Raw genomic sequence first — 15,364 nt, 5'->3', positions numbered from 1 at the left:
CTGAGCTCCCCTATTCCCCCTGGCCAAGCCCTCCACCCTGCCCTGGGAGGTCAGAACAAACTATACATTTCTTTGCCCTAGTTCATCAGCTTAGCTACTCCCCAAGCATCCCTTATAACACTAAAGCCCATTTGAAGCAGAATTCTTAGAGAGAAGGCCCTTGGGTGTCCAGCAGTTACCAGCAGCCTCACTGCCTGCTGCTCTCTCTTCTAAGGCAGGGAGATTTGGGAGGGTGAGGAAGCCAACTTGGCCCAGAACAGCTTAGGAGGGATTTTGGAAGACCCACGGCAAGTGAGCTGCTTGCCTGGAACTCAGTCCTCTTCTCAGCCACCATAGGTTCCCTCTGCCTGGACCCTCCCCAGCCCTCCCCTCAGACTCACCGGGCCAGCCTGATTTGCCTTCAGGATGTGGCTTACCCATTGGCTCCTCCCAGAAGCCTTCACTAAAACTCCATGTGCAGTTGGGAGTGAGGGGGGGCCTTACAGGCTGCCACAGCACTTTCTTTCCCATCATATATTATTACTTTGCTGCCAGTTTATCTCTCTCTCCAGGTAAGTAGCCCTGGGAGGGCATAAGGGCAGGATCCATACTGCTTTTTCATGGTTGTATCCTTGAAGTTAGCTCAGTGTCTGGCACATTGTAGGAGCCCAATGAATATGTGTTAAATGAATGAGCATAAAAATGGAACCATTCACATCATTTGGGTTCTGTAGTGCCGAGCACAGAGGGAAGACTGGAAGACTGGGAGCAACCCTTACTCTTTGTCCTCTTTTGTTGAGTAAATCCACAGAACATGCCAACCTGAAAAGCACTATTCTATTTTCTATTCAGAGCCCTGTGCCATTTTGGAGGAGCGAAGAGATCCATTTGTTTCTTTGCAACAGGTAACTATGTACAGGGTACAAAATTTAAAAGATACAGAAGACCGTAGAGTGAATGTAAGTCTCCCTCACACCCACTCCTTCATCGCTCCTTTCCCCCCTGCCCCCGCTAGACAATTAATTACTGCTACTGTCCCTGGATGAGAAATCTCCTTACAAACTGAAAAACTAAGGCAATTCCCGGTTAAGCAACACGTGTAGTCCATGGAGGAGAATTTTACCAAGTCAGCGTTTAAGGTACAAAACGCACCCAGGGGTCCTCATGCCCCCGCCACAGGCTAAATCCTCTGGAGCCCCTAAGCCTAGGCGCGAGGGTCGCGGGCCAGGGAAACTCCGCGAAAGCCAGCGGCAGCGGAAGGGTTAATGCGTCTGGCCCCGTCCTCCCGGCCCGCCTCTTCCGGGCAGAGGGGGGCGGAGCCCACGTCACTTCCTGGAGACTGGCTGAATCCGGAAGCGATCCCCCAGGACCGAGGTGCAGCTGAGGACCCCGGCGGCAGGGCCAGCTTCGGGACCATGAGCTGGTGAGTGGGGCCCAGGCGGCGGGGGCAGCTGGAGCCCCCGGCCTGCAATGCGCTTTGCCCTGCGTCCGTCCGACTTGAGTCCCTTGGCCCGCGCTGCCCGCGGACCCTCTGCCCCGGAGCAGGGCCCAGTTGGCCCCAGCCCTTGGGGTCGTTCAAGGGGCTTTCCTCTGGTGCTTTCCTGGAGGCTCCAGCTCTCGGCAGGCCTCACCGGGAGGTGGGGCGGGGGATCCCTTTAGTGTGGGATCCCGCGTCTCTTTGCTGACTCTGTACCAAGGTGCTGGTCCCGTCCGTCTTCTCTCAGCTGCGTGAAGTGAGGGACGCCCCTGTTACCTCCTTTACTAAGTATCCGTTGAGAAATATCCACTTCTCTCTCCCACGTGGGCATCTCTCCACCACTGCCAGGTGGCCCTCACTCTGGCCGTCTGAGCCCAGCTCATGGATCAAAACCCCTAGCTTTCAGACGAGTAGCCTTTGCTCCACTTAGTCTTCAAGAGACAAAACTTGCTTCTCTTTCGGAAGGAGCCAGAATTACACGCCACCCGCACTCCCATTATGGGATTGGACTAATTTTTTCCCAGGGCCTTACACACTCTTTGCTTTCCCTGTTAAATTAACGTAAGTAAGCTTAAATGTTATGGGAACTATCAAGCCATGAGAAAAGAAGCCAGGGAGCCTCAGAGTAGTAGTCACAACTCCAGAGCTGGCACGTGCGTTGCTATGGAACTGTATGATACTTGGCTCATAGTAGACACTTGATCATGTTCAATGGTTGATTTCTTTTGTAAGACTCAGTTTGCCCAAAGGACCTTACCTTCAGGCTTGAGGGCCTGTATATCCACAACCCAAACCTCAGGGCATCCAACTAAAGTGTGCTTGTATGAATACATTGATCCCCGGAGATGTACAAGATGAATCAGTCCTTTTGGAATCCAAGTTACGTTGGCATAGGGTACATGTTTGCCACTCTCTCCTCAGAGTCTAGCCTGTTGCTTTACGAAAAGTGCACATTAGCTAGTTATGAACGAGTGAAGATGGTAGAATATTCTTTAGGAAGGCGCTTGCAGCCTCACATTTGGCCATCAATGGAGACTAAGCTCTGGCCACAGACAACTGATGTCATTCAGTGTCAGGGACAGCCCTGTAATGTAAAATGTAAGCCATTTCTGTCCCCTCCTCCCCCCAGCTTCTTAGACGAAGATTGACCGACAGATGTCAGACAGCACCAGCGCGTGGGGGTCAGCCCCGAGCAACCCCCTAACAAGCCCCAGCAGGAGCTGCTCCTTTTCCCTCCACCTTTGCTCCAGGAGGCCGATAGGGGGCTGGAGCCTTAAAAAGCTAACTTTCGCGTCTTGTTATAACCTGGTTAGTGATGGGCATAGTGGCAATCCTTCAATTCCCCTTCCTAGAGGGATTACTTCCTTAAAGGATCAACCTGGGTCCCTTTACTTTGTGATGTAGATGACTTCTTGCCTGCTGCATCTTGAATCTTTGGAGTTCTCTTACCTAATGTCTCCAAAAGCAGACAGTACAAGGTGCTTTACGTTGCCTAGACTGGCATTTACAATTCTTAAGAATGAATTGATCTTTCCTTCACAAATCAGGAGAAGAGTAGAGCAGAGGCCACTAAAGGTAGAGTCGTCTCTGGGTGATCTGAGACGCATTGTTTCCACCTGTCTTACAGAAATCCTTTTTCTGAAAAACTAGTAGCCTATTTCAGGCTGGAGAGAATTGAAATTGACAAGTAACTGCCCAGCCAAAGCTGAGATTTTGTCCAGTAGAATTAATTTAACAATACACACACATCTTGGCACCTCCTTGGACTGAGGGTCACAACCAAAAGGGTGGCTTTGTCCCTCAAAGCTGAGGTTCCTTTCTCTTCCTCCTTAGAGGGCTTCTACGTCATCTCTTGCGTGGCCCCTGACCCTCTCTCCCTGAGACGGGAATAGCACCAGCGCCTGGGCACACAATTGCACTCAGTTCCTGGCTCAATGGCTGGCAAGGGGACCAGGGCTGGGTCCTTCTGATTCACTCCTGGAGTGGTGTTCCTGCTCCCAGAATGAATCCATCCATTCATCCGAGATTGGAATTTTCAGTGGGGGAAGAGACCAGAGTGACGTAGAGCCGTCATGGGAGTCTGATGCCCAAGGTCAAGTTCACCAAGCACATGGGATATGCCAGCCATCGTCGAATAAGGCCTAGGGGTACGCGGCCCATGGTCCCCAGAGGGTAACCATTGTTCTGGGCTAGGCTGGACTTTCAAAATGTCACAGTGAGAAATGTCCAATATTGGTGCCCTTTGCACACTGTGGACTTTGCATGAAGAGTGAGAGGTCTTTGTTCTCTGCTTCCTCAGTGCATGCAGCCCGCCCACCGCCTGTTTGTTTAGTGGGCACTTGCTGCCTTCCTGTACCATCTACTCATCCATCCGTCCACTGATCTGCTTTTCAGCAAAGTGGCCCAGTGGTGGGCTCTGCTCGGAGGAAGGCATTTGATGTTTACATCTCAGATCACTGATCCACCTCTTGGCCCCAAGCCAAGTGCTGCTTTCTTACCCTTCCTCCTCCGTGTCACCCCCCTCTCCGTGTGTGTGTGTGTGTGTGTGTTGTGTGTTGTGTGTCTTTATTATGGTGTGGAGGGAGAATTAAATGGAATTAAGGATAGTGACCTTAATCTTGCTTAGCTGTCTCCAGGACCCATAGCCTTCCTTGGAACCACACACCTTCATGGTGATCTTAGGCTTCAATGACGAGGAAAAAGGAGCACTGCTGGAGGAAATCGTCCTATACCTAGAGGTTCAGGAGTCTGACTCAGAAGGAAGGAAATTAAAGTCAGTGCAGATAAATTTGGTAGGAGTTGGAGTGCTGAGTTCAGGCTCTGGTTCCCTCATTCTCAGTGTGGCCTGGTTAGGCGTCTGATCTTCCTCTGTCTTGTTTTCTCCACTTATAACACGGAATGGATAAGCTCAGCTGATACTTTGTCACCCAGACCTGTTGTGAAAAGAAAGGAAACCCTGGGCTTCCCTGGTGGCGCAGCGGTTGAGAGTCCGCCTGCCGATGCGGGGGACACGGGTTCGTGCCCCGGTCCGGGCAGATCCCACATGCCGTGGAGCGACTGGGCCCGTGAGCCATGGCCGGTGAGCCTGCGCGTCTGGAGCCTGTGCTCCGCAACGGGAGAGGCCACAGCAGTGAGAGGCCCGCGTACCGCAAAAAAAAAAAAAAGAATGGAAACCCTGCGGATGCTATTTTGTTTTCTGACTCTTCTGGGCTCTTCTGCCCCTTAAATATTGGTATTCCTCAGGGAACATCTTTTTTTTTTTTTTTCCTGTTCTCACCATGTATACCCTCCCCATCATCTTCAGGATAAAGGCCTAACTCTGGGCCATGGCCTAACTAAGGCCTAACTAACTGGAGACTGGAGGCCATGGCCTAACTAAGGCCCTTCTGGATCTGGCTGTCCCCCTTCACTCCTGTGTCCAAGCTTCTCCTGGTCTCTCGTGCCCCTGCTCCTCTGTGCGTGCCATTCCCCTGCCCAAAATGCCCTTTACTCCCCTCACCTCCCCACCCACCATCCCCCAGGCCAACATCCACTCATCCTTAAAGAGTCAGGGCAGGCTTCAGCTCCTCTGAGGGTCTTCCCTGAACGGCCCCCCACACCCTGCCAAGCTGAGTGGGGTGCCCCTCCTCTGACCACCGTTAGCATCTGTACTTGAATTCTTGGCTTACTTTTCAGTCAGCCCACTAGTCCATGAGTTGTTGAAAGCAGAGGCTGTCTCTTGGTCACCACTGTATCCCTAGCGCTGTTCCCGGCAATCAGTAAATGTTTACAGAATGTATGAATGAGGACTTTCTTCCCATTTACTGACTTGCCTTCACTCAGGAAAAAATTTAAGATAAAAATGTGCAAAAGCTACTGGCCACTTCCTGAAGTGAAGAGCCTCTAAGCGTGCTATTGTTAACATGAAGAAGTGGCTTCCGAGGCTCTCTGAGGCTGTCTCTGTTCTCTGCCCTCCCCTCCCCACCCTTCCCCCACCCAAACTCCTTTATTCTCGAGCTCCATGGTGCTTCTCTTGTAGTACTCCCACGCTATCCACGTATCACAAACGTGCGCCTCTCTCCCACATAAAGTCCGTGAGAGCATGATCTACAGCTTCTCCATCTGTGTGTACACATACTGTCTTGCACATAGTGGGTACCTAATCGGTAATTGTCAAATGAAGTGGATGGAATGTAAAGAAGGACGGTAAACTGCTGGATCAGAGGGAACCATCCATGCAATTGCAAACATTTTCTCCGTGGAGTCTCTTTTCCCTCTAGCATCACCAGTGCTATCTTACATTCATATAGTGCTTTTAACTTTGCACAGTACTTTCCCATCCATTCTCTGATATCATCGCCACATCTACCCTTTGAATTTTGCAGTTCAGGTCTGATTATCTCCCTTTGACAACTTACCCGAATTCACTCACCTGGCGGAACTGGAACTGAAACCTGCATCTCCTGAGTATTCCCTGTGCTTAAACAGGAACATTAGGAAAGTGGAAGACCATTCCCAAGCTGATTGGATCCCAAAGGAAGGTGTCTGACTTTGCTAGGCCGTATTGACACCACCGGGTTGGTAGTGAATTACAGGAAGTGACCAGTTTTCACAGGTAAAGTGATAGAGGAAGTCCTGTGTCCTGCAGACCTCCAGGTATTCTGGACCATCTCAGCTTCTTCCTATTCTGGGGCCTCCCTGCATGGGGCAGCCTTATCACTTGCTTCTGTGACTTTGGACAGACCAGGCTCTCCCCAAGCTTCTTCCTCCTGTGTAAACAGCATAGTAATGCCTAGAAGACAGGGACCCCATGAGGAACCCATGAGATTCTATATTCAACATTGTTTTGGGAACAAACGTAAAACTCTTCTTTCAGCCTTTCGTAACAAGGGGGGAAGGGACCTTTTCCCGATTTTGGAGTAGTTGGAAAGAGTCAAGTACCTTGAGTCCCACAGCTTCACAGTCAAAGGTGTTTTCTTGTATATTATACTTTTAAGTAAATGTGTTGAGGTAGCTTTCAAATTGGCAGTTAAACTATTAAAGTTGTTTTCCCAAAACCATTATTCTGGTGGCTAATCTATTAAGTAGAGCCCAGTATAGTTTGTTGCACACAGATAGTGCTCAATGAATCTTTGTTGATTTAATGCATATCAAACAGTTTTTAATGTACAAGGGCCTGTGCTTAACACTGGGAGACATTCAAAATGCTTTAAGAATCCATCCTTGTCTTCGGCCGGTGTATGGAAAGTGCCAGAGGTTCACAAGAATGACAGCAGATCACTAAACGTCCCTGTGGCAGCATCAAGAAAGACTTCAAGCAGAGGATGTGATTTTTAACTGAACCTTGACGTAGCAAGCGTGCCCTGTTGCAGTGGGGAACAGGAGAGGGGTGTGCAGGTTAGAAGAATGGTGTGAAAAGGGTGTGTGGAGACAGAATGCGTGAAGAGTGTTGGGGGCAGGCAGTCAGGAGGCCAGCTTGGGTTTAGTAAATAGTGATTTGGGTGGAAGCTTCATTGATGAAAGCTGGCACTCTGGTTGGGGCCATACTGTAAGCACTTTTAGTGCCATGCTGAGGAATTGAAATTGAGCCTAGGCTTCTGAAAATTGAAGGTTTTTGAGCAGGGAAGTGGCAGGGCAAAAGCAATGATTTTTGTCAGGTTAATTTGGCAGTGGTCTGCAGGATAACTCAGAAAAGAGAAAGAATGGAGTTGGGGGCGGGATACCTTGGACGGTGGCTTCCGACGTTTTTTGACCACAGCTTGCAGTCAGAAATGCCTTTGATATCAACAGACACACAAACACACACACACACACACACACACACGAAATAAGTTTCACATTGTATGTGTACAATGCACTCAGATATTTTCTACTATGTTTTATTTTGTTTTTTAAAGCATGACCCACTTCAGTTGATTTCATGACTAATTTTGATAGATGTTTACAATGGAATGATGTGTAGCAGTGTAAATGATCAGTGAGGGATGGGTGTTCTACACACCCCGGTTTGAAAAACACTTTTCTAGGAGTTTATTACAAATATTCAGACTAGAAGCTTATACCTGTGACTTCAGCCAGGTAAAGATAGTGTTCTTTATTTGGTTGTTTGTCATTGGTTATAAATGAGGAATACAGAAGGGGCGGCTGTAAAGAACGCTGGCTGGTTCTGCATAAGAACTTATTGCATAGATTTGAAAGCCGCCAACCACTTTATATAGAAAAGAAAACCCAGGTAGACAAAAGCCTAAATCAAGATGTTCCATTGGGCTTCCCTGGTGGCGCAGTGGTTGAAAGTCCGCCTGCCGATGCAGGGTACACGGGTTCGTGCCCCAGTCCGGGAAGATCCCACATGCCACAGAGGCGCTGGGCCCGTGAGCCATGGCCGCTGAGCCTGTGTGTCCGGAGGCTGTGCTCTGCAACGGGAGAGGCCACAACAGTGAGAGGCCCGCGTACCGCAAAAAAAAAAAAGTTCCATTTATTAGTAATCAGGGAGAGCAGATTAAACCAACATTGAGAAATGAAATGTCATTTCACAGCCATCAGACTGGCAAAAATGGGCAATTTAGTCTGGCAATGCCAAGTATCTGAGGATGAGGAGCGGTGGGAACTGGCATCTGCTGAGTGGGGTGGCGGGGTGGGGAACTGACGCAATTACTGGGAGATTTTGTAGTGCCTCACACAGCCAAAGACGGACCTGCCCCTCACCCAGAGAAACTTCTGCACCTGTGCAGCAGGAGACCTGAGCAGAAATGTCCGCTGCTTCATTGTTTATACATGTCTAGCCTCTGAAGAATGGGAAAATAAAACATGGTGTCATTACATAGTGAAATACGCAGTGTCAAAATGAATGAAGTGAGCCATGTGTATCAGCAGGGGCAAATCTCAGAAACATAAGGCCCAACATAAAAGACTAGTTTGGAAATGATACATTCAATATTGTACTATTTGTATAAAGTTTAGATCTGTAAAACAACACTATGTTGTGCTTATGGATTCAAACTTATGAAGCAAAAGTATAGGATTAATAAACACTGAATTCGGGGTAGTGGTTACCTCAAGGATAACAGGAGGGAGGGAAGGAAGGAAATGGGATCAGGCTGGAGCACTCAGGGAGCTTCAGCAGTATCTGTGCTGGTGTGCTGCTTGAAGAATAAGACCCGAAGCAAGTACGGCTCAGTGTTAGAATTTGACAATGCTAGGTGGTGGGTACATGAGTATTTATTATATGTGCTCTGCTCTATAATTTTCTGAGTGTTTCCAATACTTCTGTAACTGTCGTCATGCCTAGCCTGACCAATATCATGGCTAAGGCTGACCTCATAGCAGGAGAATTATTGCCTCCTGTGGCCAAAAGCTGGGGATGACCGAGGCAGGCAGGCCTAGAAGTGGGTTTCCATCCCAGCCCTCGTTCTGCTTCTAGGGACCAAACCTTCAACAGAGAAGAGGAAACAGTGGAGTGAAAGCTCTTTTTAAGATTCCTGGTTGGTAAGGGACAAGTGAGAATGAGATTAGAGCTAGTGCCTCAGCTGGTCTGGTGCTTCTCAGAGTGTCTGCCCTCAGCCACTGTGAACCCATCAGAGTGGAAGTCAGGCCGTAGGAGGCTTCTCTCTGGCTTGTTCAGTAGGCAGGACAAGGCTTTCACCTCCAAATGTCTTCTGATTCCCTATTATAAAATGGGAAAACCGAGTTTCTACTTCCTCTTATCTTAGCAGGTTAGAATGAGAATAGGTAGTAACTTGTCTGTCAAATATTAGGAGTTTCTTAAAGAGCTGCCGGAAAAAAAAAAAAAAATCCAACCACCTCCCTGAATCGCCTTCCTTCCTCTCTTTTCTCGACCTTTGGATGCTCCATCAGCCTCCAAACTTGGGTCACAAATCCTTTTACTACTCACGAGGAAGTCACCACTCAATTTTAAGCAAATATATTAACTTGGACCTGGTAGTGGTGATTATGGCAGGGACTCCTGCGTGCTCCCCAAACAGAAAACAACCATTTCAGGTTTCCTAACCATACTTACCTCTGTGTAATTTTGTGCAAGTCCCCCATCTGGGCATCAGTTTGATCACCATCATCAAAATACCACCACCATCATCTTTACGACAGGTACTCCCAGGCTGCTTACTGTAGGCTGGGAACTATTTTAAAGATTAAACTCACTTAGCTTTCACAGCGACCCTATAAAATAGGTATATTATGATCCTATTTTATAGACAGGGAAACTGAGACACAGGGAAATTAGGTAAGTTATCCAAGTCTCAGAGCTGGCAGCTGGCGGAGCCAGATCTTGAACCCAGGCAGCCTGGCTCCACAGTCCGCCCCCTCATCCAGTGCGCCGTCTCTTGGGTGAAATATGGGAGAGCAGCACTCTGAATGAGCTGACATATCGGAAGCACCTAGCGCAGACACTGGCAATAGTAGATGCTCAATAAATGATCACTTTAATTGGATGATCTCACTCAACATTCTGTGATTCATTCTGTCTTTCCTTTTCAGCGGTCAGCCCGGGGAGCATGGGGAAGGGGGGATCACAGCTGAGCTGGGCCATTGTTCTGGTCAAGTAACAAATCAGCCAAGTCACAGAGTCGTGCCTTTTATTTTTAAACACACACATACCTCCTCGGACTGGTGGCAAGCGAGAGTGGTGTTGTCTGTGCTCTGGTTCGGAATCCAGCTAATTTAGGGGAAGGACTGAGGTGGGGCTGGAGAGGCTATGGTCATAGGCACTGGAAATGGATCCTTCACAGCTCAGGCCATTTCCCCTTCTGATGGGGTGGGTCTCTCACGTCCTTGCTTGGGCTGAACTTTCCTTGGCCCCGGGCATTGTGGCCAGCTGGCCCTTCAGAGAGGATGGCATCCAACAAGCAGCTGCTCCGCCGGAGCCAGCTGACTCTCCGTAAACCCTGCCCTGGCCCCGGCCCACTGTTTTCTCTCTCCGATTGTCAAGGTAGTGGTAGCCTTGGTGGGGCCTCAGACCAGAGAAGGCAGCGACCGGAGGATAGAGTGACAGAAGGATGGGGGAGGAGGGGCTTGTCCTTCCAGCCTGCAGAAGCTGCTGCCTTTCGCCCACCTTCCTGCTCTTGCCGAGACAGTGACTCAGGCCCAGACCACTCCCCGGAGAGCCAGGATTTCAGCCACTATCTGCTGCCTCCTACTCTTTGCTCAGCCCTCCCTTCGTTCTCACCTCCCTCCCCTCCCCCCACGCCCCACCCCCAAAACTGTGATCTTTGCCCAGCTGGAGATATCGGGATGATACACGGTTGGGTTGACTGAATCATTCCAGGGTTCTCTCCACCCCCGGGCAAGGCCTCGGCCCATTCAGGCTCAGTAGAAACAAATTCTGGAGGCCCAGTGAAGGCCAGGGAGGAGGGGGTAGGTTTTAGCTTCTTTAAGCTGTTCTTGGTAATGGAGTGGAGGACTCTCCAAAGAAGGTGGGGCTCGGGGAATCTGCTGGGGTGACCAGGGGATCCCCACCCAGCTGCCATCCGGGCCTGCCTCTCGTCTCTGCCTCTGCAGTGGAGGGGGTGGGGAAACAAAAGATTGAGAAACCTAGCAAATCGAAAATGCACAAGAGCTGGTTTTGTAAATAGACATTACCCAAGAGCAGGAGTTTTTGGGGAAAGGTTTTCCTGAGACAGACAGAATTAGCCAACTGGCATCATGCTGCTAATAGAGATATTTACTGTTTGAAAAAGTATATTTGTAGCTTTGGAGAACATCCTGTTGACTTTTCTTTATTGTGAAAGAAAATAGAACCCTTTTTCTTCCCCCCTTTCCCTCTGTACACACAGAACTTTTTTTTTTCTTTTTTGAGGTGGGGCATGTTGGGGGTTGGAGAAGGGTAGGGCTGAGAGAAATGTTTTCTCCATTTTGTTGCCGAGACCAAAATACCCCTCCTCCTGCCCTCTGGTGCTCATATTTATGGAATGGCAAGCAGAACAAAGTAAAGAATCCTACTCCAGGGGCCGGGAGCTCACAGCCTTCATGATGGTTTCCAGAACGTAGAGATTCTCTGGGGAGCAAGCCCAGTCTCCTCTCTGGATCTCTGCGTACCCGCCCGATTCCAGGGGGAGAGCCCTGAGGAAAGCTGTGAGAAGGAGGAGGAACAAAAGTCTGGAAGCCCCCTGCCCCAGAGCCCCAGCCGTGCCAGGACAGCACTGCTCTGAGATGCTCTGATACTGTCAGTCTTGCCGCACACTTTCCAAAGCAGTCGCTTCTCCTGAGGACGTCCCTGGGTTCCTGCGGGGGCCTAGACCGCAGGGTGAAATCAAGAGGTCAAGGAGAAGAAGAGGCAGGAGAGTCAGTTGACGTGCAGTTGCTTTGCTCTTTCGTCTCACCATCTTTCACGTCAGTGGCAGAGAATCCGATCCCTCCATCAGGGCACCTGCCCCAGTTTTCTGGCTCTTTCTCTGGCAGAGTGGAGTACGTTTGCTGTTTGGCAGCCTGAGAATAAACCCAGGAGACTCTTCTCCTTTCATATTTCCTCTCAGGCTCTTGAAAATGTTTTCCCTTGACCCATACTCTGATAACTTCGCCAGGCTTTACTGCCAGTGCCAAAGGCCAGCTTCGTTCTCTCCGTCTCCACTGAATTTACTTTCCCTTGACCCAGGCTGATACTTGTAGCTGGCGATGCCTTTTTAGGTTTTATTTTACTCAGGTAAGGATTGGGAGACCAAGGACAATGATATTACCTTTCTTTGTTCTTTATATAGCCTGATCTAAGAGTAGCTTTTTTCAGGAACCCTAAATTAGAGTATGGTATTTGATAGGGCCCCTGGGCCAATAGACTCATTTTACTCATTCATTTAATCATTCATTCCCTGCTTACTATGTGTATGAAGCCAGACTGTAAGCTCCATGAGATCATAGAATGAGTCTGCCGTATTCATCCTGATATCCCTAGAACCTCGTGTAGTGCTAGGCATGAAGGAGGCCCCTAATACATATTTACTGACTGTTCATTCAGTAAAAGGTTGAAAATAGCACTGTGCCTAGTACAGCACTTGACAGGAGTTGCAGAGAAGCATAACATTGAGTCCCTACCCTTGAGGTGCTTTTGTGTCATAATCAGAAAGCAAGATGTATGCACATCAAAGTTAATTAACCTGTACCTTTAACCAAGCAGAGCTCACTTCAGTAATGGAAGGATGGCTCAGTCTTAGGACATGTATTCACACAGTTCGTCACAGCACTAGGTCATAGGAGAACCAACAGGTCCACCAAATGCATGCTGAAAAGGCATTGATATAATTCAAAAATCCAGTCTTTGTATCTTTCAGTAAACTAGAAACAGAAAAATATTTCCTTACTATTAGCCTCCTAAATAAACCAGGAGCCCTCTTCGTATTTTATAGTGAAAGATCAAACTCGAAGTATTCTTACTAAAGTGAAAAACATTTTTCTGTAATTTTTAGCCAATGCCGTAATACAAGACAAAAATAGGTATTAAATATTGGGGAAGAAGAGGGAAATTTTACAGTTATTTTAAAATGGTATCACTGTCTACTTGGAAAACCCAATTAGTTCTTTTTTTTTTTCCCAGCCAAATTTCTTGGGCTATGTAGGTTAGGTGTATAGCTGTGGTGATTGGTTGTGGGGTAAATATTTAACACCCACTAGCTTTCCTGTGTACTAGGAAGATGAAATGAAAAAGAGAATCCATTTATAGTATAACCAAAAATATAAAATTCCATGGAATGTACCTAAGACATGTGTAGGGCAAAAAAATTCACAGATAAGTGTTACTTTTGGATGTTAATATTTAACTAAACAAATGTAGAGGACCTATGTGAAAAAAAACTCTTAAGACTAAAGGGCATAATAAAAAGACTTGAATGACTGGAGAGAAGTATTTTGGCCCTGAATGAGCAAACCTAATATTTATAAAGATGTAGGTTCTTCAAAAGTTAATCTATAAATATAATGTATTTTCAGTAATTAATATCCTGATTTGGAAGGGGAAACACAGCAGATGATTTTGAATTTCATCTTAAATATGAAAACAAAATTAAAATAGCCAAATTACCTGAAAAAGAAATGTAATGAGAAGGGATTTGCTTACTAGGTATCAAGATCTGTTTTAAACCTAAATAATTAAATTTGTGTTATTGTCAAAAGAGTAGACAGATCTATGATATAGAGCGGAAGTATTTAATGCTGATAAAATGATTTTTCAAAGATAGATTATTTTTTTAATTCATTCATTTATTTATTTTTGCTGCATTGGGTCTTTGTTGCTGCAAGCCGGCTTTCTCTAGTTGCAGTGCACAGGCTTCTCACTGCAGTGGCTTCTCTTGTTGCGGAGCACAGGCTCTAGGCGGGCAGGCTTCAGTAGTTGTGGCTCGCAGGCTCTAGAGCGCAGGCTCAGTAGTTGTGGCGCACAGGCTTAGTTGCTCTGTGGCATGTGGGATCTTCCTGGACCAGGGCTCGAACCCATGTCCCCTGCATTGGCAGGTGGATTCTTAACCACTGCGCCACCAGGGAAGTCCCAAAGATGGATTATTTTTAAAATCATGTTAAAACAACTGGTTAGCCATACACTCAAACTCTACATGGAGTAAAGATTTAAATATAAAAGACAAACCACTAACATTCATATGAAAATTCAAGGGACACAGAATAGCGAAAACAATCTTGACGAAGAAGAACAAAGTTGGAGGACTCACACTTCCCAATCTCAAAACTTACTACAAAGCAACGGTAACTAAGACAATGTGGTACTAGCAATAAAGATAGATATGTAGATCAATGGAATAGAATTGAGAATCCAAAAATAAACCTTTATACTGATGGTCAGTTGATTTTTAACAAGGATGCCAGTTCAATGGAGAAGGAATAGTCTTTTCAACAGACGGTACTGGGATAACTGGATAGTCACATGCAAAAGAATGAAGTAGGATCCTTACCTACACCATATTAAAAAATTAGAAAACACGAAAGGCCACATGTTATATAATTCCATTTATATGAAATGTCCAGAACAGGCAAATCCATGGAGCCTGAAATTGTCTTTGTACCACACTACAAAATGGTGAATGACTGCTAATAGATACAGGGTTTCCTTTTGGGTGATGAAAATATTCTAAAATTAGCTAGTGGTGGGAATTCCCTGGCAGCCCAGTGGTTAGGACTCTGCTCTTTCGCTGCCAAGGGAGCAGGTTTGATCCCTGGTCAAGGAACTAAGATCCAGCAAGCCACGCAGCGTTGCCAAAAAAAATAAAATTAGTTGTAGTGATGGTTGCACAACTCTGTGAATACAGCCAAAACACCAAATTGTACACTTTAAAAGGATGAATGTTACAGTATGTGAATTACATCTCATAAAGTTGTTATTTAAAATTAATAAAGCAGTTTCTGAGTAAAGGTGACAAATTGTGGGATTTGTGCAGGAGATAAAACCAGGTGTATATAATAACATACTACATATACATCTATAATGTATAACACATTATACATTATAATGTATAATAATGTACATCTATTTTATCTCCCTCAGAAATCCCACACAAAGCACAGTGAGGTGATTTTTTTTAAGTCATAAACCTACCAATTCAGGGAGAATAGAACAGACATTGACAACATTTGGGGATTGGAATGCAGTGACATGGGGTAACTGACTTGGCAGTTCCCAGAAGGCCAGGTGGTGAACTGGCATTTAGGAAAACCAAGAACTTACATCACAGAATCCTCAAAGGTTCAGGAACTGGTGACACTAGGTACCTCTAGGAGTGGGCTGAAGCCGAACACTCAGATCAGGGGGATTGGTTGAAAGCTGCTTATGAATAAGTTGAGAGTCCTACCATCTCCTCCCCAACGCCATTTCACTGGACACTGTCCCCACCTCACCCTAGCAGAAGAATGAAGGGGCCCCACCCCTGGAGAGTGAAGCAGGGAGTTTGTCTACTAGGGCACACAGAGGTGGATTTACTGTGT

The 15,364-nt window shown here is 47.0% G+C and overlaps 1 protein-coding gene across 2 annotated transcripts in view; it reads left to right on the top strand.

The window, feature by feature from the left end:
* Positions 1-1,300: 1,300 nt before the first annotated feature.
* BIN3 (bridging integrator 3) overlaps positions 1,301-15,364 on the top strand; it is a 53,596-nt gene continuing 39,532 nt past the window's right edge. Inside the window, exon 1 of one of the 2 annotated variants that reach the window (XM_060301261.2) lies at positions 1,301-1,402. In XM_060301261.2, the coding sequence (XP_060157244.1) occupies positions 1,395-1,402 (8 nt within the window). In that variant the 5' untranslated portion in view covers positions 1,301-1,394. The remainder of the gene's footprint in view (positions 1,403-15,364) is intronic. The other variant, XM_030832637.2, reaches the window with a different exon arrangement.

Source organism: Globicephala melas, chromosome 6 (genome assembly GCF_963455315.2).
Source record: "Globicephala melas chromosome 6, mGloMel1.2, whole genome shotgun sequence".
Lineage (NCBI taxonomy): Eukaryota > Metazoa > Chordata > Mammalia > Artiodactyla > Delphinidae > Globicephala > Globicephala melas.
This window is presented reverse-complemented; position numbering and strand designations above follow the sequence as displayed.